General features: G+C 46.9%; 1 protein-coding gene across 6 annotated transcripts in view; it reads left to right on the top strand.

Annotated features, from left to right (window-relative positions):
• The window catches only part of KIFC3 (kinesin family member C3), a 94,049-nt gene that overhangs the window by 11,353 nt on the left and 56,008 nt on the right, over window positions 1–26,688 (top strand). For 5 of the 6 annotated variants that reach the window (XR_013225103.1, XR_013225104.1, XM_077301857.1 and 2 more), the window contains exons 2-4: window positions 9,832–10,028; window positions 19,597–19,737; window positions 19,829–20,068. Coding sequence is in view for 4 of the 6 variants with exons in the window: in XM_077301857.1 (XP_077157972.1) it covers window positions 9,849–10,028; window positions 19,597–19,737; window positions 19,829–20,068 (561 nt within the window). In the remaining 2 variants the exon portion in view is untranslated. Of the gene's footprint in view, window positions 1–9,831; window positions 10,029–16,829; window positions 16,903–19,596; window positions 19,738–19,828; window positions 20,069–26,688 lie in introns of those variants that run through there. The other variant, XM_077301860.1, reaches the window with a different exon arrangement.

A 26,688-nucleotide genomic window follows, 5' to 3' on the forward strand; every position in this document is an offset into this window, starting at 1 on the left:
TCCTGCTTGTTTCCTATAGTCTGTGCATTAGTGAAGAGACATCGTAATCTATCCTTTGTGTGCCTCATGGTTTTTGGTTTTTCAACTTCCTTGTAAGCTGGTAGTTCCCTGCTTATGTAACATTCCCTGTAGGTTTGAGATCTTCTCATGTTCAGAACTTGCCATCACACCAAGTTCTGAATTTACGTCTCGCTCCCCCTTTGTGTCTAGTTTAAAGCCCTCTTCACCAGGTGTGCAAGGCTTCTCCCAAAAATACCTTTTCCATCCTTTGTGAGGTGCACGCCGTCTCCTGATAATAGCCCCTCATATTGACATCGTTGACCATGATCCAGAAATCCAAATTGTTCCCGTCGACACAACTGACGTAGCCAGTCATTTACTTGCATAATTTTTCTCTCTCTTCCTATGCCTCGGCCACTTACAGGAAGGATTGATGAAAACACAACCTGTGCTCCCAGGTCCTTTACCTTTTCCCCCAGATTCACAAATGTTTTTTAATAGTCAAGTCAGATTTTATTGCATGTAGCCATAGGCCATTACAATACAAAAGGAAAATATAAAAGGATTTTAAATATTTCAAATCAGTAATAAAAAAGCAAATAAGTGAATGTGCAATCTCAGACAACAATCACTTAACATCATAAAAACATTTCCAGACTACATATGTCCACCTATCCTATAGCTCCTCTAGGTACTTGCTCTCTGCAGCACCACTCTGGCCCTTTTCTTTGCCTTAATGTTTTTGAATATGTTCCATGTTCTGCTGGGCAGCATTATTTGTTCCTACATGGATGAGAAAGAAGGGATAATGATCTGTAGGCTTGATGAGCCTGTCCAGCCATTCTGTCACATCCTTGATGCGTGCACCAAGTAGGCATCAGACCTCTCAAGACAACAAGTCTGGTCTACAAACTTCAGCCTCTACACCTCCTAGCAAGGAATCCCCAATTACCAGTACCCGTTTCTTCGTACCCTTGGGAGCAGAACTAAAACTCTTTCTTGTTGGGGACTGGGAAGTGTTTCCTGAGCTTTGTGGGGTTGGTGGGGGCGAAGACGTAGAACTCTCACCTATGGGAGCCTGTGACTTTTTTCCTGGTCTACATTGGGGCTTGTTCTTCATGGGTGATTGCACATGCTCCTGGGTTCCTCAATCAACTTCTTGGAATCAATTCCTTAGCATCAGTGGGTCAGACTTTCTTCTTATTCTTTCCCTCCTATGTGTAACATTCTTCCAATGATTACCCTTCTGTGTTAGATGCCCTTGAGAAAGATTTGTTTCGATAGATTTCCCTCCTCCTGCAGTGTAATCAATCGTTTCTCTTCGCAGACCTTCTCCTCCAGCAGAGCCACTAATTGGCACTTGCTGCATTTGTTAAAATTGTCCCCCTGAGGTAAAAAGACTAACATTCCGCAGATGGTACATGTTGCTACGCAACCTTCTTCAGTCTTCATGCCACTTTGATTCATCTGAACTGCTCCACAAACAGTCCTACACTTCACTGAAACTTTCGGCTTGATCCTCAGGTGAAAAGCCAACAGCCAAGAGTCCTTTAGCTCTTGCTTTTGGCTCCTTACAGAGTATTCTGGTTTAATCCAGACCCCAAGAGTTTATTTATATTGCAAACAAAATAGATAATGAGATAATGCTCTCCTTCTCCCAGCTCCTCCAAGCACTGCCTTCCTCTAGCAAGCAAGAGCCTTTTATAGCACAAAGGCCAACTCAGCAGAGGGCGGAGCTAGCAGTCACCTCCTGAGATAATGCTCTCCTTCTCCCAGCTCCTCCAAGTACAAGGTAATTAGGTCAGTTACCGCCCTCGCGGAAGGACGACAAACGATAAGGGAATTGGATTTGACCTGTGTGGCATTATTGAGTTATTTCGCGGACAAAGTCCTGTCGTTCCGCTGCAACCTTCCTGCTACGATTGATACACTTAGTGAACTTGAAGCTCCGTGGCCATTGAGGGGGTTAGTGTTTGATGGCTTCAGGCGACTCTCAGTAACCAAAGTGGACAAGTTACTGAGTTCAGTGAAAGTAACCACTTGCCCCTTGGACCCCTATCCATCTTGGTTGCTCAAATTGGGTGACAAGCAGATAGGAGGCCCCTTGAGAAAGATTGTCAACCTCTCCTTGATATCTGGAGGGTTTCCCAAGGGGCTCAAGGAAGCAGTGGTATACCCTTTACTGAAAAAAAAACATTGTTGGACCCGCAGGACCCCGCCAGTTACCGCCCAGTTTTGCACTTGTTGTTTCTGGGCGGACCAACTTCTAGGGTTCTTGGAGGAAACTTCGGCCCTCGACCCATACCAGTCTTGCTTCTGCCCTGGCCACAGGGTGGAGACCATACTGGTCACCCTGATGGATTATATCCAGTGCCAGCTGGATCAGGGCAGTTCCGCCATTCTCGTGCATTTAGATCTGTCAGCCGCATTTGATGTGGTCAACTACGAGCTATTGGTACACTGCCTTGCCAGAGCTGAATTAAGGGGGACTGCGCTTCATTGGCTAGTCTCCTTTCTCCAAAACTGGACGCAGAGGGTTGCTGTGGGGGAGGATATGTCAAGCCCTTATGAGCTCCCATGTGGTGTTCCGCAGGGGGCGATACTCTCCCCTACACTTTTTAACATCTATATGTGCCCTCCAGCCCAGCTGGTCCAGGGCCAGGGGCTAGGATGACACCAATATGCGGATGATACCCAGCTCCACTTCCTAATGGATGGATGGACGGATTCCCCCCCAGATATATCTGCCAGTTGTTTGGAAGCAACTGGATGGCTCAATGTCAACCAGTCAGGCTGAGCCCAGCCAGTAGAGTCTGTGATAAAGACACATCCAACAAGCAGTTGAGAATTGTTAGATGAAGGACTGCCCTACATGGTGGCCTAGGGAAGAGAGTGTGGCCATTGAGATGGGGATCCGGCCCGGGACTATAATTCCAGTTCTTCTGGGCCAAGTCAAACATAGCGGTGGGAGGAGATTCAATAATAGGGGGGCAACAACGTACATAGGTCCAAGAAGGCCCCGACCATGGAATTTCCACGGACGGTGGCCTGGTCAATATGGACGTTGCCCTTCAAATCTTCGTCCCATCCCCAGGTTCATGGGGGAGAGGGCTAGGGTGGAACCGGTGTTGATCCTATGCAATGCCTGGTCAATAAACAACAAGTCCTCAACCCTGCGGGATTACTTTGTAAGGCATGAGGCTGACCTGGCTTGCGTGACGGAAAGCTGGGTGGGCGAAGGTGAGACTGTCGCCTTGAAAGATCTGGGTTTTCCGTCCTGCATCAACCCCGGCTCCATGGGAGGGGAGGGGGGGTGGCAATTCTGGTCAGAGAGACCTTCTCCTTCAGGGCTCTCCCTGCGCTAACGATTCCGGGGATTGAGTGTGTCGGTCTTGGGTGGGAATCGGTCGAGAACGTGGCAATCTGGTTGGTGTATCAATCACCCACTGCCCCCCCAGATTCCCTGCCAGGCCTGCTGGAGGCGGTGGCTGCCTGGACGTTGCAGTACCCAAAACTTTTAGTTTTGGGGGACTTCAACGTTCATGCGGATGCACCGTCTTCAGGACTTGGCCTGGATCTAGTATCAGCCATGGAGACACTAGGGTTCTCGCAGATTGTTGCTGGTCCCACCCATCAGGGTGGTCACCCCCTCGATTTGATCTTTGGTGCAGGTGTAGCGGTAGATCTGGTGGCGAATAACATCGTTCCATGGTCAGACCACCATGCCCTGAAGGCTCGACTGAGGATACCACCCCCTCTCTGTTTGGGTGATGGACGTATTCTAGTCCGCCCGTGGAGACTCATGGAATCTGAGAGATTCCTGAATGCCCTGCGGGACCCGATGCCCTCCGGCACCTCGTTGACGGCCTTGGTGGAGGACTGGCAGTCCCGCCTTACGGCCACCATTGACGAGATTGCTCCTAGGCGCCCTCTCCGCCTTCGCCTCAAACAGGCTCCATGGTACTCCCAGGAACTTCGGGAGAGGAAGAAGGAAGTGAGACGGCTTGAGCGAGTGTGGAGGAAGACTCGTGACGAAGCTACAAGGACATCTCATTGCACGCTTATGAAGGTGTATGAGAATGCGGTGAAAGCGGCGAAACGAGACTTCTACGCCGCAGAAATCGCGTCCGCAAGCTCTCGCCCAGCACAATTATTTAAGGTAATTAGATCACTTACCGCCCTCGAAGAAGGGCGACAAACGATAAGGGAATTGGAATTGAGCTGTGTGGCATTATCGAGCTATTTTGCGGATTGATACAGTTAGTGAACTGGAAGCTCCGTGGCCGTCAAGGGGGTTAGTGTTTGATGGCTTCAGGCGGCTCTCTGTAACCGAAGTGGACAAGTTACTGGGTTCAGTGAGGGCGACCACTTGCCCCTTGGATCCCTGTCCGTTCGGGTTGCACAAATCGGGCGACCAGCGGATAGGAGGCCCCTTGAGGGAGATTGTCAACCTCTCCTTAACATCTGGAGAGTTTCCCAAGGGGCTCGAGGAAGCAGTGGTACGCCCCTTACTGAAAAAGCCATCATTGGACCCGCGGAACCCCGCCAGTTACCGCCCAGTTTCGCACTTGGCGTTTCTGGGTAAGGTGATAGAGCGGGCCGCGGCGGACCAACTCCTAGGTTTCTTGGATGAAACTTCGGCCCTCGACCCATACCAGTCTGGCTTCCACCCTGGCCACGGGGTGGAGACCGTGCTGGTCGCCCTCATGGATGGTATCCGGCGCCAGCTGGATCAGGGCGGCTCTGCCATTCTCGTGCTTCTAGACCTGTCGGCCGTATTTGATGTGGTTGACCACGAGTTATTGGTACACCGCCTCGCTGGAGCTGGAATAAGGGGGACTGCGTTTCAATGGCTGGTCTCCTTCCTCCAGAACCGGACGCAGAGGGTTGCGATGGGGGAGAGTATGTCGAGCCCTTGTGAGCTCCCTTGTGGGGTTCCGCAGGGGGCGATACTCTCTCCCACCCTTTTTAACATCTATATGCGCCCTCTAGCCCAGCTGGTCCGGGGCTATGGGCTGGGTTGCTAAAAACAGTGGCCAGCCCAGTCTGTAACTGGATGTATGCTCCAAAGGGAGCAATATCAAGCCCGAGGTCTCTGATAGATAGGACCGGACTGGCCATGATATAGGACTGGAATGGAATCCCTTTTTCCTAGGGCCATTAAGCTTTTCTTCATAGGTTGTGAGCATGCATGTGAATAGTTACATGGTTACAGGGTTTTAAGTATGTAGAAGTCTGTGGTAGATATGAGGCATTTCCCTAACCACAGTTTTTCAGTCAGGCCTTCCAGCAAAGCAATGTTAACACAGTACGGGGCTTCCAGGTGTGTTCTCAGCTTGGATCAACAGGCAACTCAAGCACATATACAATTCAGGCCAGAAACCTGGTGAACCATATACCGCTTGTAGGGGCTTGATACAATGATTGCAAGAAAACATTCAACTCCACATTATTTGTGTTGGATTATTTATTTATTCGCTTGCTTGCTATCCACTCTTATTGATTTGAAATTCTTCTCTCTTTACTTCAATATACTCCTGGCTTCTTTGTGCAGATTCTCCAACCAGGATCCCCCTTGATTATTTATATAGACCTTCCCTGCCATATTGTCGATCCTTATTAACTTTTCTGTCAGGTTAACTGGGCGAAGTGTGTCAGAGCCAGGAAAACCACTCTAATCTCCAAGACGTTTATTGGCATTTTGTGTTCTAGCAGGGACCATGTCCCAAAATCAGAAACCCCCATGTATTTCTGCCGTGATTATTTCTCTGCTGTGATTTAGTGTGTCTATCTAGCCTGACCTGTATGCCCTGATGTAACTCAGTTGCTTTCACTTGACACCCCAAGGATGATTTTCTGCTGTTGTATTTTATGCATACCAACCTCTCCAAACACTCCTGACCTCCTCTCCTTATTTCTCTTCCCATTTGGTTTCCTTAGGTCCCACGTCTTCCCATCCCTTGATGCCTGGACTATTATCTCCATATTATGAATTCTTTGAACTGTGTCTGGTTTGAGTTCTCAGGGGAGGGGTGTTCCCTCGAGCCCCTATATTCCCTACCCTATGCTTTGTGGGTCAGTTCTGACAATGCCTTCAACGTGATGCTTGCATTTCTAATAAAGAAACTTTAACTCAGTGTTTCCTTATTTATAACTTGAAGTCTCTCACACCCTTGTCTCAAATGCTTCTCTATTGTTGCTCCATAGCCTGTCAGACTGGCATCTGTAAATATGTGCACTACTTCCAGCATCTCAAATGATTTCCCTTGAGTCAGGTTTACTTTTTTGTCCACTAGTGTAAACCTTCACCATTGCTGGAACTTCCAGTTTTCTTACCTTCTTTCCTTGCAACAGTCTGAGAGATTTCTGTGAGGTTCTGGAGTACAACCTGTTCCACTCCACTATGTGCAGGGTAGATCTCATCAGTCCCATCAGTGCTGCCAGTTCCATTAGGAGTGACATTTTTCTGCGTATCACTGTTGCTGCTGCCTTTGTGATTCTTTCTACCTTTTTCAGTGTAATTAATAACGTCACTTTTTGTGTGTCTGTTAATATGCCTAGATGCTCTGTTGTATGTGCCAGTTCCAGTGAACTCTTTGTGACTTTTATCACAAATCCAAACTCCTGAAAAATCTTCATTGTGACTTCTGTGTTGTTCCATGACCAGTCTACAAAGAGTGCTCTTATGTACAAATTGTCGAAATAGGTGTACAGATGTATTCCCTTTCCTCTTTGTACTGCTACCAGAACTAACACCAGTTTTGAGAATGTCCTTGGCGTCATTGACAGCTCAAAAGGAAGAGCCTTGTATTGAAAATGCACTATTTGCACACAGGCTGTCAGGTATTTCCTGTGCTTTTCTAATATTGGAACGTGGAGATATGCTTCCTTTAAATCTAGGGATGTTAAAATGTCTCTGTTACTGATCGCAGTGTTTCCATTCTGAACCGTTTTGTTTTTATGAATTTATTTAAATACCAGGGGAAAAGTCCATTGTATAAAAATACAATGGGCGCTAGCAGGCGGGGGCAGAGGGAGGGACAGGCGAGGGCAGCGTGAGAGAAGGAAGCGTACCTGAAAGAGGAGCCATTTTCGAGGGCGGGCGGCGGCGGCGCAGCGTCCTTGTCTCGGCGGTGGCCTGGGAAAGGAGTGGAGAAGGGAGGCCGTGGCTTCGTGCGGCGGCTCCCTGGCGGCCTGGTGCTGTGCGCGGTGGCGGCTCCTCAGCGGGTTCTTGTTGTCGGCGGCCATTTTTGAGTTTGAGCGCGCCAGTGCGGGGCTCCCTTTGCCGGCGGCCTGACGCGTCGGAGACGCTTTGCGCCTCCCAATGCGTCAGGCGGCCGGTAAAGGAGCAACTGCGTACCGCGCTGTGCGCGGCTTACAATTGCTGCCTTGGCGGCGGCGGCCCAATCGGAGGGCCGCGCCTGCTGATTGGGCCCTCCGATTGTCAGTCCGGAGGAGGGGCCAATCGGCACCCTTCCTCATCCCGGACACAGCCCGCCCTAACTCCTCCCACCCAGCCTTACGGCATTATTTAGTCTGCGGTGCCCGTGGCACCGCAGGTGGTGTTAAGATTTCAGATCTAGCACTGCCCTCCAATCCCTGTTTGGTTTTGGTACTAGGAATAATATTGAATATACTCTTTGTTTCCTTTCTGCCTGTGGCACTTTTTCTATGGCCTGAATTTGTATTAAATGATCTATAGCCAATTGTTTTGCTAGTCTCTTTTCTTGTGACTTGGGTCATGGTGATTTTACAAACTTGTCTGGTGAGAGGCCCTTAAATTCTATTGCATAACCTTTGTGGGCTGCTTCCTGTGACCATCTGTCCACCTTTGCTCCTACCCACTGATCTTTGAACAAGGCTAGCCTGCCTCCCACCAGTGCTGTCCTGCAGTCATTGTTTAAATGGTTTCTGCTCTCTGTCCTATTTGTTTCCTTTGTGGAAACCATCGTTGGGTTTCCTATCATTCCTTTTTCCTCCTTGAAAGGACTGTCTGTTCTGCTGCCAATAAGGCCTCTTGCCCTCCTGGCAAAATCTAGGTGGGCTGTTTTGAGATCTAAAGGTGGATGTTGAACCAGGCTAAAATCTACTTGCCATGCTCTCAGCCCAAGTGTTCTTTTGGCTGCAGAACTCGTTGCCATAGAAAGACAGAAGTGCCCAGAGATGCATCAGCTAAGGATGACGCTGCTTCTAGACCCCTTGGCACCCCTTCTGACAGTCTTCTGTCCGTCCTCAGGAATTAACTGAGCCGCCTTGTGCATCCCTATGGTGCCTGCCCTTGCCAATGGATGCGGCTTTTGTTGCCATGGCCACTGCTTCAGAGGGTTTTCTTAACGCATAATCTTCCTTCCTATCTCAGTGGCCTTTTACAGACTCCTCACCTTCTTCTGATAACAAACCAAATGTCTGCAACGCGATGACCGGAGCATTAATAACTGGTGTTTGAAATAACTCCTCAGCATATTTAGGCATGGAGTATAATTTCTTTTCTGTCTGAGGAAATGGCCCATTTGCCATTGGTTTTACCCATTCAGCTCTACACAACCTTTCACAATGTTGAGGCAAAGGTGGTTTGCCTCTATTTGGCACTGTCAGCTGCCTGCCCTGGCCCCCATTTGGCCTTACTGTGATCGCCCTGAGCCACAAGGGAGGGTGGTCTACAAATACAATAAGTAAATAGACTCTAGGCAGCCAGTGGAAAACCATTTGATTGGTTGTAAGAAGCTTTTTCATAGCCCTTCGCCAGCAAGCGGTCTGTTATTGCACATCCCTTTTTATGCTCCTGCCCCATCTCCCTTTCTTCACAAACCTACAGTTGAACAGAAGATATTGTTTATTTCACATTGTCACCAGAATGGCCAAAAAGTCAGTTTCTATCTCGTGTTCTTCTTCCTTGTGGTGACAGGAATGCAGTGAGTAAAGAACACCATCACCTGGGGAACAGGAGCCATGTGGTATTTATCAAATCTGGTTGTGTGTGGCTGTCATGTACATCTCTCTGGGAGCTGCAAGAAGCAAGTGGAGATGTGTCTTCAATTACTTTGCCATCTCTGAAGAGGTGTCCTTGTACCGACCTTGCTCCACTTAGGAAGCTATTGCTCTTCTGTTGAATCAAGAGTCACCATTTCCACTTGCACATCAATCATGTTGTGCTGAGCAGTCCATGATTCTTTCCTGGGTGCTTCCTGCATACTCCAGGAACTAACATTTTCCTCTGTGGAGGCCTTATCCAGGAGGGCATTTGTCAGACTGTTGCACACTTTAAACTGTTGCACACTTTAAAGTTACTTGCCACAAAGAAGTCAGTTGTTGAGATAATTATTCTGCATACGCATTTTTGTACTGAAGCTCACACAACAAATCTGACACTTGCTGTTGTGGTGTCGAGCTTTGTCATGTATTGTCCTCTTAGGTTTTCTGTACACAAACTTCCAAAATAACTGCTCAGGGTAACCATCTGTTCTACAAAGTGATTTTTCTTTAGCATCACAGCAACCAATTCTTGAGGCTAGCCATCGAATGCTGGTTTTTCCTGGCTGATGGCTCTGTTCCACATTCTGTTTGGCGATGTAGCTGGTAATCATACTAGTACTTTCAGAGTTGCTGCTAGAAGACTGGGAATCTTCCTAGAATGGCACGTGGCTGGTGCTTTCCGTTTTGCCTCTTCTGATCCTGTTTAGCCCTCCTGGGACCCTGCTTTGTAGTTTTTTCGGTTTGTCCTGGCTTAATGCTCCTGCCTCATCACAAGCTGTTTTCCTCCTTGCCTCATTAATAGGTATGGCTGTCTGATGATTTTTCTTCTTGGACTTATTATGTTTGTTTTTTTTCCAGATGGGAATTTCTTTAGCATGAAGCAGTCCAGTTTGCCAGGGGAAAATCAGCTTCCTGTGCGTCCAAAGATGGTGGAGTCTCTTGCCCAGCTCCAGGAGGAAAAGTTGCAGCTGCAGCAAAAATTGATGTCTCTGCAAGAGAAACTTTTGCTGCAAGAGAGTAACCAGTATTCTCATACCATGCACCTGCAAAATCAGGTATTTTGCTATTTAGCCTCCTGGTCATGTTAGATGATCACACTTGTACTGTCTTTTTTTCTGGGAACACTTTGTGCAATATGAATCTCACTATGAGTGGCATCCTTGCATCTTCCCAATTTCTGGGTTTTGTCATACAAAAATCAGTGTCCCATTTGGCATACTAAGATGTTGGCATACTAAGTAGGGGATGGGCATGAACCTAAAAATTCCGGTTTGAGTCAACCCCCGGACCAAGCCAAAGTGTGTGTTTGCGTGTGTGCATGTAGGGAATAGACAAGTGTAATGGCTTGCTGCCATTTAAACCTAACAGCTGATAGAAGGACCCCATTGTTAGACTGAACTGGCTGTTAGCCATTTCACCAGTTCGTTCTGCAGTGAAATGGCTGGCACCTTTCACCCACTTTTGTTTTGCTTCCCCCCGTTCAAAGTGGGGGGAAATGAAACCAACCACTTAAATGGCTCCCAGCCATTTTAAACCTACAGGTCAGCTGTGGACCTTTGCTATTCAGCTGTTAGGTATAAATGGCTGAACAGCTAAACCAAATTGAGCAAAAGTTAGGGGTAAATGCCTTCCCCAAACATTGATTTGGTAACTCTGAATCGGGCCAAGTTTGTGCCAAATTTTGGCTTGTGAACTGGTTTGTGCCCATTCCTAATACTTAGCGTGCTCCTGTTCCCAGTGTCTGAGAGACCTTAGTAAGAACTGTAAGAGACCTTAGTTAGTAAGAACTTAGTAAGAGACCTTAGTTAAAACATGCTGTTTGCAAATCTTAGCATTTTCTGCTAGTAGGAATTGTGATAAAAATCTATCTATTATCATCTACTAGTAATCAAGCCCACTGCAGCTAAATGCAGCGGGTGCTAGACCACGGAGCCTCCGCAGCCGTGCAGAGCGCGGCTGCCGGGGCTCCGTGTGTCAGGGGGCTGGGGGTTCCCTTTGCGGGCGGGCTGAAGCGCGTCTCGCTGCTTCAGCCCGCCGGGCAAGGAGCCCCCGGCAGTAGCGCTCCGCGCGGCTGCCAGAGGCTCCCTTGCCGGCGGCCTGACGCGTCGGAGGCGCTTCGCGCCTCCCGACGCGTCAGGCCGCCCTCAAGGAAGCAACTGTGAGCCGCGCTCTGCGCTCTGCGCGGCTCTGCGCGGCTCACAATTGCTTCCTTCAGCAGCCTAGGAATCAGCCGGGCCAATCGGCAGGTGCTTTGCACCTGCCGATTGGCCCGTCCAATGGTCTGTCAGGAGGAAGGGGCCAATTAGGCCCCTTCCTCATCACAGACAAAGCCCTCCGCCTGAGGGCTTAACGAATTATTTAGTGTTAAGGATATTACCAGTTCTAAGGGGCTTTTCTGCTGTGGGATAACCATACATTTGTTCAAAATGTAAATTGGCACTGAGGGTGAGTAGTAATTAAATTGAAAGGCTTTCATAAATAAACGTATCCCGTGAACTCTCCTAGCAGTCATATAGTCAGAACATCCCTGCAGCAGGATTGTTCCTGCTGTAGTAGAAACGAAAACATGTTCCATCCCTATTTTCACACCATTCTGAGGAAGGCAATATTAACTTTTCCTTCCTGGACCTACAGGCTTGATTCTTTAAATCTGTACTTAAGTGAATTGGAAGACAAGGGTTAGAATTATTTTCTTAGTGGATGCTATTGTCTGCTGAATATACTGCTGAATTCTATTTCTTATTTTTTAATAATGTTTGATACTTTCTTTGACTCATTAGGCCAGGGGTAGTCAAACTGCGGCCCTCCAGATGTCCGTGGACTACAATTCCCAGGAGCTCCTGCCAGCAAATGCTGGCAAGGGCTCCTGGGAATTGTAGTCCACGGACATCTGGAGGGCCGCAGTTTGACTACCCCTGCATTAGGCTATCTTGCTGAGAAGTCTGACTGGTACACAGGTGACTCTGATTAGCAGTCGCTCTGCAGGATCTCAGGCAGAGAAAGCTCTTCCCCAGTACCTGCTACGTAAAATCATCATTTAACTTAGGAATTAATCTGGGATCTTCTGCATGCAAAACATGTGCTGTAGATGCCACAGGTATCCCGTTCAGGCAGAGGGGTGAACTACCTTTTTAGTCTTGCAGTGTTTCTCAGCCATAGCGTGCCATTTTCCCTGCCCTCTGTGGTTTTGCTTCCTATCTTTTTGTAAATCTGTGTATACCACAAGGTCTAGCTTTCCCCAAATGTTTGACCACATTGCCAAAAGTGGGATGCTGATGGTCATATAAACATCTCCTCCAGCATTCTGCCTCACTCAGTGGCTACCCAGTTCCTCTGGTGGTCCACCAATATGTGGGTAGGCAGTTAGCTATGAGTTGCTGCATTGTGCAAGGGGTTGGACTAGATGACGCTGGAGGTCCCTTCCAACTCTATGATTCTCTGATTCTGTGGCATAGATGCTGAGACCTTCCCTTGATTCAGGCACTGGGATCTAGAAATTAACTGCCTGTGAATGTGGACCATGGCTAGTAACCACTGATGCTTGCCCTTTATGAATCTATCTAATCCCCTTTGAATGCTGTCTAAGCCTGTAGCCACCCTGACCTGGGTTGCCCAGGCTAGCCCTATCTTAACAGGTCGCAGGACCCAAGCAAGGTCAGCCTTAGTTAATAATTACATGGGAGACCACCAAGGGGGTGTCATGGAGGAAAGCTCTTCCAAACATCTCTTGCCTTGAAAAACCCAGCAGACGTTGCTAGAGCTCAGAAGTGATTTGATGGCCCCCCAAAAAGCCTGAAGCTGTCACTCCATCACCACATCCTCTGGCAGCAAATTGCACATTTTAATCACATACTGTATAAAGAAGTATTTCCTTTTGTCTGTCCTAAATCTACTGCCCATACGCTTCATTGGATGCCCTCATTTCTAGTATTTTGACAGAGGAAGAAAAAGTTCTCTTTGTCAGTTCTCTCCACCCTGTTAATAAATTTGCACACCTCTATCAATTGCCTCTTTTCTAAACTGGAAAGTCTAAGACTCTTCTTCCTTTCCTCAAAGGGATGGTGCTTCAACCCCCTAATCATCTTGGTTACCCTCTTCTGTACTTTTTCCAGCTCTCTGGTATCCTGTTTTAGATACAGTGACCAGAACTCTGAACAGTATTACACAGAATATTCCCAATGAGGCTCTACCATTGTTTTATACGGGGGCATAAAAATTATAATCATAGAATCATAGAGTTGGAAGGGACCTCATGGGTCATCTAGTCCAACCCCCTGCACTATGCAGGACACTCACATCCCAATCGCTCATCATCTACTGTCACCTGCCACCCCTTTGCCTTCACAGAATCAGCCTCTCCGTCAGATGGCTATCTAGCCTCTGTTTAAAAATTTCGAGAGATAGAGAACCCACCATCAACCGAGGAAGCCAATTCCACTGAGAAACCGCTCTAACTGTCAGTAACTTTGGGCTGATCCTGCGTTGAGCAGGGGGTTGGACTAGATGGCCTGTATGGCCCCTTCCAACTCTATAATTCTATGAACTTCTTTCGGATGTTTAGAAGGAATTTCTTTTGAATTAATTTCATCCCATTCGTTCTGGTCTGTCCCTCTGGGACAAGAGAGAACAATTCTGCTCCATCCTCTATATGGTACCCTTTTAAATACTTGAAGATGGTTATCAGATCCCCACTCAATCGTCTCCTCTCTAGGCTAAACAGACCAAGCTTCCCCAACCTTTCTTCATATGTCTTGCTCTCCAAACCCCTCACCATCTTTGTTGCCCTCCTCTGGACACGTTCCAGTTTCTCAACATCCCTCTTCAACTGGGGTGCCCAAAACTGAACACAGTACTCCAAGTGAGGCCAAACCAGAGCAGAGTAAAGCGGTAGCATCACCTCCTGTGATCTGGACACGATACTCCGTTTGATACAGCCCCAAATCCCATTTGCCTTTTTAGCCACTGAGTCACACTGCTGACTCATGTTCAATGTATGGTCTACTAAGACTCCTAGATCCTTTTTGCACATGCTACTGCCAAGACAATTCTCCCCCATCTTATATTGGTGTATTTGGTTTTTTCTACCTAAATGCAGAACTTTACATTTGTCCCTATTGAACTTCATTTTATTAAGTTTAGCCTATCAAGATCATCCTGTATTCTGTTGCTGTCTTCAGTTCTGTTTGCTACACCTCCCAGTTTAGTATCATCTGCAAATTTAATAAGTATCCCTCTAATCCCTCATCCAAATCATTTATAAATATGTTGAACAACACAGGTCCCAGGACAGATCCTTGGGGTACTCCACTTGTCACTCTTTTCCAAGAAGATGCTGAACCATTAACAAGTACCCTCTGGGTACGATTTGTCAACCAGTTATTGATCTACCTGACAGAATTAGGATCCATACCGCATTTTACCAACTTGTGAACAAGAATATTATGTGGAACCTTATCAAAAGCTTTACTGAAATCCAGATAAACTATGTCCACAGCATTCCCCTCATCCAGCAAGGTGGTCACTTTCTCGAAAAAAGAGATAAGGTTGATCTGACATGACTTGTTCTTGTGAAACCTGCGCTGAGTCTTAGAAATCATACCTCAGTTCCAACTGCTCAAGGACTGAGTTTTGATTATTTCTTTATTTGTTATTTGAATTATTAATTCAAGAGAAATTCCATCTAAACATCTGGAAGAAGTTCCTGACCGAGCGGTTTCTCAGTGGAACAGGCTTCCTCGGGAGGTGGTGGGTTCTCCATCTTCGGAAATTTTAAAACAGAGGCTGGATAGCCATCTGATGGGGAGGTTGATTCTGTAAAGGCTTAAGGGGGTGGCAGGTTACAGTGGATGAGCGATAGGAATGTGAGTGTCTTGCATAGTGCAGGGGGTTGGACTAGATGACCCATGAGGTCCCTTCCAACTCTATGATTCTATGATTCTATGAAAAGTATCCATGTAGCACCTGAGAAACATAATACCATGATTATTTCCTCCTCCTATTTACCCTCTCAGCTGAACTTTCATGCTCAGACACATGTATTCCCTCATAAGTATATACATTCTTAACATATAGTGCTATTCCTTCCCCCTTCTTTATTTGTCTCTTTAAAATAAGTTGTACTCCTCATTCCTATTATTCCAATTGTGAGAGTTATCTCACCAGGTTTCTGTAGTGCCTATTAGATCATAGTCCCCTTCCTTTTTGAGAAAGGGACTACCTTGCAGGATCACATCAAAATCACAAGATGTCATAGTCCCATTGTATACGGCACTGGTCAGACCACACCTGGAGTACTGTGTGCAGTTCTGGAGGCCTCACTTCAAGAAGGACGTAGATAAAATTGAAAGGGTACAGAGGAGAGCGATGAAGATGATCTGGGGCCAAGGGACCAAGCCCTATGAAGATAGGTTGAGGGACTTGGGAATGTTCAGCCTGGAGAAAAGGAGGTTGAGAGGGGACATGATAGCCCTCTTTAAGTATTTGAAAGGTTGTCACTTGGAGGAGGGCAGGATGCTGTTTCTGTTGGCTGCGGAGGAGAGGACGTGCAGTAATGGGTTTAAACTTCAAGTACAACGATATAGGCTAGATATCAGGGAAAAAAGTTTTCACAGTCAGAGTAGTTCAGCAGTGGAATAGGCTGCCTAAGGAGGTGGTGAGCTCCCCCTCACTGGCAGTCTTCAAGTAAAGATTGGATACACACTTTTCTTGGATGCTTTAGGATGCTTAGGGCTGATCCTGCATTGAGCAGGGGGTTGGACTAGATGTCCTGTATGCCCCCTTCCAAGGTTCTATGATTCTATGATTCTATGATTCTATGATTCTATGATTCTATGATTCTATGATTCTATGATCAGGGGAATGCTATGGATATAGTTTATCTGGATTTCAGTAAAGCTTTTGATAAGGTTCCACATGTATTCTTGTTGACAGGCTGGTAAAACATGGTATTGATCCTAATTCTGTCAGGTGGATCGATAACTGGTTGACAGATTGTACCAAAAGAGTACTTGTTAATGTTTCAGCATCCTGGAGAAGAGTGACAAGTGGAGTTCCCCGGGGATCTGTCCTGAGGCCTGTGTTATTCAACATATTTATAAACGACTAGAGGCAAAGCCCGTTGTGTCCAAGAATACAACGGGCGCTAGACCTTGGCAGTGGGAAGAGGAAGGGGAGGAGTGGTCCAGTCTGTAAGAGCATGGGGTTGAATGTGTGTGTTGTGTGGGAGGTTGTGGTGGCATGGTGGCACATGAGGCCATGGGTGTGGAGATATGGGTGTCAAGAACCTGTGGTGTGGAATGTTTGTTGAGTGTGGGAGAGGACGGACCTGTGGGAATTTTAGCATAGTGGTTACAGATGAGTTTTCCAGAGCCATGTCCTCAGATATGTGAAGGGAAAATCAGACTGGAGACTCTTCTTAGGGGAAGATTACGTGGCAACCAATTCCTCCCAGTTCTGCGTCATTTCCCTTCTTGTGTGAATTAGGCCACATTCACCAAAATGCCCCTCTGCCCTACACATGGGGTAGTCACAGTACACAGGTGTCCACCCTTTTCCTTCTTTTCCATTTTTTCACTGTTGATAAAATGTTATGTGCCCACATGCTTCTTTCATGGTTGCTCCTTAGAAGAACGGATTTTTGTACCCTATTGCTTACTACCCAAAGGAGTCTCAAAGCGGTTTACAAACACCTTTTCCATTCGTCTCTCCACAATAGTCAACCTGTGAGGTATGTGGGGTTGTGAGAGATCTGAGAGAACTGGGAATGGGCCGCAGTGACCCAACAGGCCTCAGGTGTCTCAAAGCATTTTCCAATCGTCTTCCCTTTCTCTCCCCATAGCAGACTCCCCATGAGGGAGATGGGGTAGCGAGCCTCACAGGGAAGCTGGCAATCCTAAGAGGAAGACTCTCTGTGAACAGCAGTCTTGACTAGTAAGGTTTTAATACTGTTTTTTTTATTTTCCAGGCCAAGGTTATTTGCCAGGCCAATAAGTCATTTCAGCTACCATATGTCTCCAGACTTTTACTTGTTCTCTATTTACAGTTTCAGGCTGTAAATATTTATTTAGATCTTCCTGCAGTTTCCAAACTCACAGGACTGATGCTGGTCTGCCTGTCTGCGCCCCAGAATACAAACAGTTGCTGATAAGAGCTGGCCATAACAACCCATAGCCCAGGAGGGACACCCCTGCACCACTCCCTCCCAACTGCAGGCAAAAATGGCTCCTTTGAAGGCTGGACTCTGAGGCATTGTACGATTTTGAAGTCCCACCTCCAAACCTCCAGGAATATTTCCAACCCAGGGGTAGCCAACCTACAGGTGTGGCCTGGAGAGCTCCTGGAATTACAGCTCACCTGCAGAGTATAAAGATCAGCTCCCCAGGCAGAAAGGGCTACTTTGGACAGGGTTGTGGTAGAGAAGAAACATTTAAGGCTTCCCACACAGGTTGTTGTTGAATTGAAAGACTTGAGGCCTACTGCACAGGGTTGTTGTGCAGATGAAACAGGAGACAAAAGAGTCAGTTTCCTCTGCAGAATAACGCTGTGCAGTGGCCTCAAATCTGCAGAGAGTTGCAAAGAAGAAAGACACATGGCTTGGCTGTGTCTAACCTCCGGGCAGAGCAGTATTTTAAGTGAGAAGGGGCTTTTCTGTGGCCTCCCTGTCAAGCAACTGTTTGGCAGAAGGGGAAAGTCCCCCCCCCTCAAAAGGAAGGCCCTCAGGCTCCCCTGCGTTGCTCTCTGAAGGAAAATGCCTCCCTCCCCTCAGTCAGGGGCTGTCAGAGGCTCCTTCACAGCAGGCCTGAAGGGAGGGGGAGGGAGGGAGCGCACTCTGCAGCCTCCTGCCAGCTCTCTCAGGGCTCTGAGGCAATTTGCAGTTGGACATGACAGTTAGGACAGCCTTGGGTTGAAAAGGGCTGGCGCAGCCTCTGTTCTCATCCCCCTTGGCAGCCCTACTGACCTCCTCTCCCTGCAGTGGTCAGGAGCAGACTGGCAGCCAGACTGGGCTGGGTGAATGGAATTTTGGTCTGTCCTGGTGAGGGGCCAATAGGAAGGCGCTTTGCACGCCTCCCCATTGGCTGCTTGGCCCTTGAGTGGCACTTGGAGGGGCGATTCGCCCCTCCGAGTTTTTATCACAGACAGAGCCTGCCCTAACTCCTCCCCAATAGCCCTTAGGGCTTTATTTAACCACAGGAGCGGTTAAAGATTTGATGAGGGATTAGAGGGGATACTTATTAAATTTGCAGAAGATAAGAAACTGGGAGGGGTAGTAAACACAACTGAAGACAGCAACAGAATGCAGGCTGATCTTGATAGGCTCGAGAAGTGGGCTAAACTGAATAAAATGAAGTTCAATAGGGATAAATGTAAAGTTCTGCATTTAGGTAGGAATCATAGGAAAAACCAAATACACCAATATAAGATATGGGAGACTTGTCTTGGAGTTTGGAGACCAAGACGTATGAGGAAAGGTTGGGGAAGCTTGGTCTGTTTAGCCTGGAGATGAGATGGCTGAGAGGGGATCTGATAGTCATCGTCAAGTATTTAAAAGGGTGATATATAGAGTAGTGGTCCCCAAACACCGGGCTGCGGCTCCCCCCCGCAGTGACAAAATTCCCAGGCCGCAAGCAAAACGCCCGCCAAAGTGGCTGATTAGCTTGCGGCCCGGCAAGCTTCTTTTTGTGGAAGGGGGGGATAGGGAACTTGAAGGTTCCCAAGGGAGGGGGGAGAGGAGCACCAGGTGCAATAACCAGGGAGTGTTACTTCTCGCACGTCCTTGGGCTGCCCGGCGCCCACTGACAAGATAACTGTCTTTGTTTCAGAGAGCAGGCCTTGCTGGCCGGTTCAAAAGACAAATAGTTCACAGCAAATCATGATAGCAGGGAACAGCAGACAGGTTTCGATTTCAGGCAGGCAGCTAAAAATATAGAGGGTCGAGGTTACATAGAGACCCAAAAGCAAAAGGTAAAATGCAGGCTAAACAAACATGGAGAAACCCCGGCCAATATAGAGATTCATGGCAGCGAGCAGGCACTGACCCTGACAGTTTCATGTGCTCCACTCTGCCCCAGGCAGTATCATTTATTCCCGTATGAATGAGCAGGAAGGCATAGCTGTCCTTGAGCTTCACAAGTCTTCCCAACTTTTCCGTGACACCCTTGATTCTCGTGCCAGGTAGACACGGCAAACCTCTCGAGACAGCAATTCCAGTTGGGTATCTGTACTAATGAGAACAATTTCTGTCTGGTATGGATGGGAACCAGGCAGGCCAGGAGTTGGGGAAAGATTTGCTTTAGGATGCTCTGGGCTGATCCTGCATTGAGTAGGGTTGGACTAGATGGCCTGTATGGCCCCTTCCAACTCTATGATTCCATCATTGTTACTTGTCCCACATTATCCGCTGACCTGAGCCTCAGGCCCCACCATGGCTGGTCCAAGCCCTGCCCCCGCTGACTGAGCCCAAGTCTTGCTGCTGCTGCTTCCCAACTATCTTCTGATAGTTTAGCAAATAGTTTCTGCTGTGGGTTCAGTTTGTACATTCTTACATTCAGGTTTTTCATTGGGATCCAGTCGAGTACTTGGTGTAACAGTAAAATTGCTCCTGTCTGCCTTCTGCATCTTCCTCAGGGTAGCACAGATTTGGAGAAGCCCTGGGATCTTCTGGCTGCAGAAAATGTGTGCCTAAAGCAGGAGCAGACACCGTGTGAGGCAAAGCCACAAGTGTTCAAGAAGCGGCCTATGAAATGTGTTGATTGCGATCACCTCAAGGTAAAAAGTTTCTCCTCTCTGGTGGAGTGTTTGTGGGCTGCCCAGTTGCAATTCTGTTTGTTACTTTTCTCCCTCTGTGTTTGCTGCTCAGGAGAACAAGATATTACAAGAAAAGTTGGCCCAACTGAAACAAGAAACAGAAAAGGTGAAATGTCATTTGTCGGAGCTGGACCTAGAAGTGGAGCAGAAAACCAACCGGTTGGCTGAGGTTGAGCTGCGGTTGAAGGATTGCCTAGCAGAGAAAGCAGATGAGGAGGAAAGGCTTTGCAGGAGACTGCGGGATAGTCAGGAGACCATAGCCAGTCTCAAAGCCCAGCCGCAGCAGATCAAGGTGAGGTGGACCTTGGAACTATAACGTGGTTCTTTCTCAGGTCTGACCTAGGTGTGTAGCCATGTTGGCCTGAATTAGGAAAACAAAATGTATTTATTTAATTTATTATTTAGATTTATTTCCCACTGTTATCAGAAACCATCTTGCAGTTGTTGTTGTTGTTAGGTGCAAAGTCGTGTCCGACCCATCGTGACCACATGGACAATGATCCTCCAGGCCTTCCTGTCTTCTACCATTCCCCGGAGTCCAATTAAGCTTGCACCGACTGCTTCAGAGACTCCATCCAGCCACCACATTCTCTGTCGTCCCCTTCTTCTTTTGCCCTCAATCGCTCCCAGCATTAGGCTCTTCTCCAGGGAGTCCTTCCTTCTCATGAGGTGGCCAAAGTATTTGAGTTTCATCTTCAGGATTTGGCCTTCTAAGGAGCAGTCAGGGCTGATCTCCTCTAGGACTGACCGGTTTGTTCGCCTTGCAGTCCAAGGGACTCGCAAGAGTCTTCTCCAGCACCAGAGTTCAAAAGCCTCAATTCTTTGACGCTCGGCCTTCCTTATGGTTCAACTTTCACAGCTATACATTGCAACTGGGAAGACCATAGCCTTGACTAGATGCACTTTTGTTGGCAGGGTGATGTCTCTGCTTTTTAGGATGCTGTCTAGATTTGCCATAGCTTTCCTCCCCAGGAGCAAGCGTCTTTTAATATCTTTGCTGCAGTCTCCATCTGCAGTGATCTTGGAGCCCAGGAAAATAAAATCTGTCACTACCTCAATTTCTTCCCCTTCTGGTTTCTCTTCAGATCTCATAAATCTTTCACCTTTTACTCACTGTTGCTTCTTTACCTGCATATAGGTGTCTCAAGAGACAGATAAAATACACTGGTATTCCCATCTCTTTAAGAACTTGCCACAATTTGTTGTGTTCCACACAATCACAGGCTTTAGCATAGTCAATGAAGCAGAAGTAGATGTTTTCTGGAACTCCCTAGCTTTCTCCATGATCCAGCGTATGTTGGCAATTTGATCTCTAGTTCCTCTGCCTCTTCGAAATCCTGCCTGTACTTCTGGAAGTTCTCGGTCCACATATTGCTGGAGCCTAGCTTGTAGGATTTTGAGCATAACTTTGCTAGCATGAGAAATGAGTGCAATGGTGCAGTAGTTTGAACATTCTTTGGTATTGCCCTTCTTTGGGATTGGAATATAAACTGACCTTTTCCAATCCTGTGGCCACTGTTGGGTTTTCCAAATTTGCTGGCATACTGAGTGTAGCACTTTTACTGCATCATCTTTTAAGATTTTGAATAGTTCAATTGGAATGCTATCACCTCTACTAGCTTTGTTGTTCTTCAGACTTCCTAAGGTCCATTTGACTTCACATTCCAGGATGTCTGGCTCCAGGTCAATGACTACCCCATCGTGGTTATCAGGGATGTAAAGCTCACTTTTGTATAGTTCTTCTGTATAATTTTGCCACCTTTTAAAAATCTGCTTCTGTGAGGTCCCTACCATTTTGGTCCTCAGACAGCCATTTTGCTTTCTTGCATTTCTTTTTCTTTGGGACGGTTTTAGTTGCTACGTCCAGCTTGCCTTGATTCATGGATCTAATGTTCCAGGTTCCTATGGAATAAAAGTCTTTACAGCATCAGACTGTTTTTTCGCCACCAGTTCCCTTCACAACTGAGCGTCCTTTTGGCTTTGGCCCTGTTGCTTCATTCATTCTGGTGCTACTTCTATTCATTCTTGTACTAGCCGTCTGCTCATTCCCAGTAGCATATTGGACACCTTCCGAGCTGAAGGGGTCATCTTCCAGCATCGTATCGTTTTGCCTTTTGGAACTGTCCATATAGTTTTTATGCCAAAGATACTGGAGTGGTTTGCCATTTCCTTCACCAGTGGATCACCTTTTGTCAGAGCTCTCAGCTATGACCTGTCCGTCTTGGGTGGCCCTGCACGGTATAGCTCATAGCTTCACTGAGCTACGCAAGCTCCCTTGCCACGACAAGGCAGTGATCCTTGAAGGGGCATCTTGCAGTAGGTTACAGCAAATAAAACCCCATATATAAAGTAAAACAGTATAAAAATTATAGTTACCCAGTGGCAAGCTAAAATCCCCACCTCCCATCCCACTCCAAACCTCCCGTCCTCGAGAGTCTGGGGTGCCTGCTGTTCCCAATTAAGAATAAAATAGCAGTAGCTAAATGTGGAGGAGCCTCTAGTTCTTCCTTACTTTGGCCTCAACCAAAGATCTGGTGGAAGAGCTCTGACCTTCATGCCCCGTGGAACCGAGAAACTTCCTACAGGGCCCTCAGCTCCTCAAGGAGCTCATTTTGCCAGGTCAGGGCCAGGACCGAAAAGGCCCTGGTCCTGGCCCTGGTTGACTCCAGGCAAACCTCTCATGCCCCAAGATTAATACCCACAGAGTGAAAGGTCCTTTGGGGGGCATAAGGTAATAGGCAGCCCCTCAGATATGTGGGTTCCAGATCGTGAAGGGCCTTGAAGGTTAAAACCAAAATCTTGAACTTGATCCAGGCCACAACTGGCAGCCAATGCAACTACCTCAGCAGTGGCTGGATATGTGCCCTCTGAGATGTTCCAGTTAAGACCCTAGCAGCTGCATTTTCTACAAGCTGCCATTTCCAGGAAAAGGAGAAGGGAAAGCCTACATAGAATGAGTTACAGGAGCCCATCCTTGAGGTGACCGTCGCATGGATCACCATGGCTAGGTGATCCGAGTACAGGTAGGTCCTAGTAGCCTTGCCTGGTGAAGTTGGTGTCATCCACATACTGATAACAGCCCAGCCCAAAGGTCCAGACCAGCTGGACCAGGGGGTGCATGAAGTTGTTAAAAAGCATGGAGGAGAGAACCACCCCATGTGGAACTCCAAGTGGGAATTGAATGGGGCATGATAAGTCTTCCCTTACTGTACACCTCTCTGTATAGTTCTGAAGGAAGAAGATCAGCCACTGAATGGCTGTCCCACATCCCAGTCACAGTTAAAAGCTCGTGGGCTAAAAGCTCGTGGTCAACCAGGTCAAAGGTGGCCACCAGATCTAACATCACGAGAAAAGCCAAAACGCCTCTATCCAGTTGGCTCCTGAGGTCATCCATCAGGGTGACCAACACCATCTCAACTGAAGCCTGACTGGTATGGGTTGAGCACCAAAGCTTCCTCCAAGAACACTAGGAACTAATCCATGGCAGCCTTTTCAACCACCTTGCCCAGAAATGCTAGATGGGAGACTGTCTTTGTCATTTATTTACTTAATTTATACTCCACCTGGTACTTTACATGTTCTGCAAGAATTGTCAAAAATAATGGACAGAGAAATTATCCTTGAATGCAACTCATCTGGCCCAGAGGTTTTGGTTTCATTTAAAGAAACTAGGTGTTTATGGACTACCCCTGCAGTGATCTTCGGCCACAACTTCCTTCCCTCATCACGTGAAATTATTTTGCCATGTTGAGCAGGATTCCCCTTACCAGAGAGGACTAAGGAGAAGTAGGAATTGAGCAGTTCAACCCTCTCTTCACCACCTGTTACAATGTCACATTGTGGTCACCTCAGTAGTCCTACCCTGTCCCTATTCTTTTTCTTACTTTGAAGATAATTAAAGAACCCTTTGTTGTTATTTTTAGCATTTCTTGGTAGGCTAAGCTCATACTGAGCTTTAGCTTTTCGAACACTCTCCCTACAAGGATTGGTTATGTATTGATAGTTCTCCGTGGTTTAAGGTCCTCCTTCTATTTCCTAAATTACTCTTTTTTATTACTCAATTCTTTGGAAAGCTGTTTATGGAGCTACCCTGGTTTCTTTAGTTTCCTCCCAGTTTTCCTTCTCATGGGAATTGTCTGTGATTGTGCCTTCAGTTTTTAACTCCCAACCTTCTTTGACTTTCATCACTTTTAAGGTTTTCTGACCACGGGATTCTACCCAAAATAACTCTGTTAAAATTTGCTCTTCTGGAGTCCATCCTATACGTATGATTTCATACAGCTTTTCTCTTCCCCAAGATAATAAAGTTCAAAATCACATGTTCATTACTACCAAGTGCGCCCAGAACCTTTACCTCGTCAACCAGTTCTTCCCTATTGGTGAGAATCAAGTCTAAAACAGCAGACTCCTGGTTGCTCCTTCCACTTTCTGGGAAATGAAACTGTCAACAAGACACATCAAGAATTTATTGGACTTTTCATTTTTAGCGGAGCTGCTCTTCCAACAGATATCTGGGTAATTGATATCTCCCATGACCACTAGGTCCCATCTCTCTGAGAACTTGGTAATCTGGTCTAGGAGCATCTCATCCAAGTCCTCCGCCTGGCCTGTCGGTCTATAATATCACTATTATTTTCTACCCCTTTTTTCCCCAAAGACTCTCAACTGAACTCTCATAGAATAGAATCATAGAGTTGGAAGGGGCCATACAGGCCATCTAGTCCAACCTCCTGCTCAACGCAGGATTAGCCCAAAGCATCCTAAAGCATCCAAGAAAAGTGTGTATCCAACCTTTGCTTGAAGACTGCCAGTGAGGGGGAGCTCACCACCTCCTTAGGCAGCCTATTCCACTGCTGAACTACTCTGACTGTGAAAATTTCTTCCTGATATCTAGCCTATATTGTTGTACTTGAAGTTTAAACCCATTACTGCGTGTCCTCTCCTCTGCAGCCAACAGAAACAGCATCCTGCCCTCCTCCAAGTGACAACCTTTCCAATACTTAAAGAGGGCTATCATGTCCCCTCTCAACCTCCTTTTCTCCAGGCTGAACATTCCCAAGTCCCTCAACCTATCTTCATAGGGCTTGGTCCCTTGGCCCCAGATCATCTTCGTCGCTCTCCTCTGTACCCTTTCAATTTTATCTACGTCCTTCTTGAAGTGAGGCCTCCAGAACTGCACACAGTACTCCAGGTGTGGTCTGACCAGTGCCGTATACAATGGGACTATGACATCCTGTGATTTTGATGTTATGCCCCTGTTGATACAGCCCAAAATGGCATTCGCCTTTTTTACCGCTGCATCACACTGCCTGCTCATGTTTAGCTTACAATCCACAAGTACCCCAAGGTTCACACACAGTGTTACCTAGAAGCGTATCCCCCATCCAGTAGGCATGCTTTTCATTTTTCTGACCCAGATGCAGAAATTTACACTAATCTTTATTAAATTGCATCTTGTTCTCATTTGCCCATTTTTCCATTGTGTTCAGATCTCATTGAACTCTGTCTTCCGGAGTATTTGCCAATTTGTCCTCCCAATTTGGTGTCATCTGCAAACTTGATGAGTAGTCCCTCCACCCCCTCATCTAGATCATTAATAAATATGTTAAAAAGTACCGGGCCAAGCACCGAGCCCTGAGGTACCCCGCTACTCACCTCTCTCCAGTCTGATGAAACACCATTGACAACAACTCTTTGAGTGCGGTTTTCTAACCAATTCCCTATCCACTTAATTATCTGAAAATCCAAATTCTCATGCTCAGCCATATGCATTTCCTTACAACTATATATATTCTTAACATATTGTGCTACTCCTCCTCCCTTCTTTATTTGTCTCTTTGAAATAAGTTGTAAGCTTCATTCCTATTATTCCAGTTGTGAGAATTACCCCACCAGGTTTCTGTAATACCTATTAGATCATATTTCCCTTCCTTTATTAGGACTTCTAGTTCATCCTGCTTGTTTCCCATACTCTGTGCATTAGTAAACCTTCATATGAGTACCCCAGGTTTTTAGTTTTTGGGGTTTCCTGTAAGTTAATAGTTCCCTACATATGTGCCATTCCCTTTAAACCTGCAGAGTTCCCATCTACAGTTTTCAACATCAAACTAGACTTTGATTGTACATCTTGCTCCCTCATTGGTCTTAGTTTAAAGCCCTCCTCATCAGGTCTGCATGACTCTTTGCAAAGATATTTTTTCTAACCCTTGTGGGGTGCAAACCATCTCCTGATAGAAGAGCCTAATCACAATCCATGGAGCAAAAACCAAAACCTTTCCCAATAACACCGATGTTGCAGCCAGTCATTGATCCCTTTTTAAGCCTTGATCATTAACAGTAACAGCCAATGAAAACACTACTGCACTGCTACCAAATCCTTCACTTTCCACCCCCAAAGGCCACGTAATCTCGCTTCATGTGCTCCACACTGCCCCAGGCAGTATCATTTGTTCCCACATGAATGAGCAGGAAGGGACATCTGCCCTTGGGCTTCACAAGTCTTCCCACCCCTTCCTTAACATCCTTGATTCTCGAGCCAGCTTGACAGCATACCTTTTGAGACAACAAGTCCGGTCAACGCACTTTGGCATCTATTCATCTCAATAGGGAGTTCCCTATTACCAGCACACGTCTCCTAGTCCTAATACAGAGGGGTGGGGGGGGGGAAGAGCTAGTCCTCTCATCTGCAGGGCCCTGTGAAAGATCTGAGCTTTGGGGGAATAGCCCTTGTTCCTGTGGTCCAGAGTCTGTATCTACAGGCAGATCCTGGAAACGATTTCTGAGAATCAGAGGGGCAGAACATTTCCTTATTTTTTGACACCTCCGGGTAACATTCTTCCATCCGTTGTCCTCTTTTATTGGGCTCTCCTCTAATTGGTGAGACACCTTCCCCACCTGTCTCAAATCCCCTCC

This window comes from Paroedura picta, chromosome 10, assembly GCF_049243985.1.
Source record: "Paroedura picta isolate Pp20150507F chromosome 10, Ppicta_v3.0, whole genome shotgun sequence".
NCBI lineage: Eukaryota > Metazoa > Chordata > Lepidosauria > Squamata > Gekkonidae > Paroedura > Paroedura picta.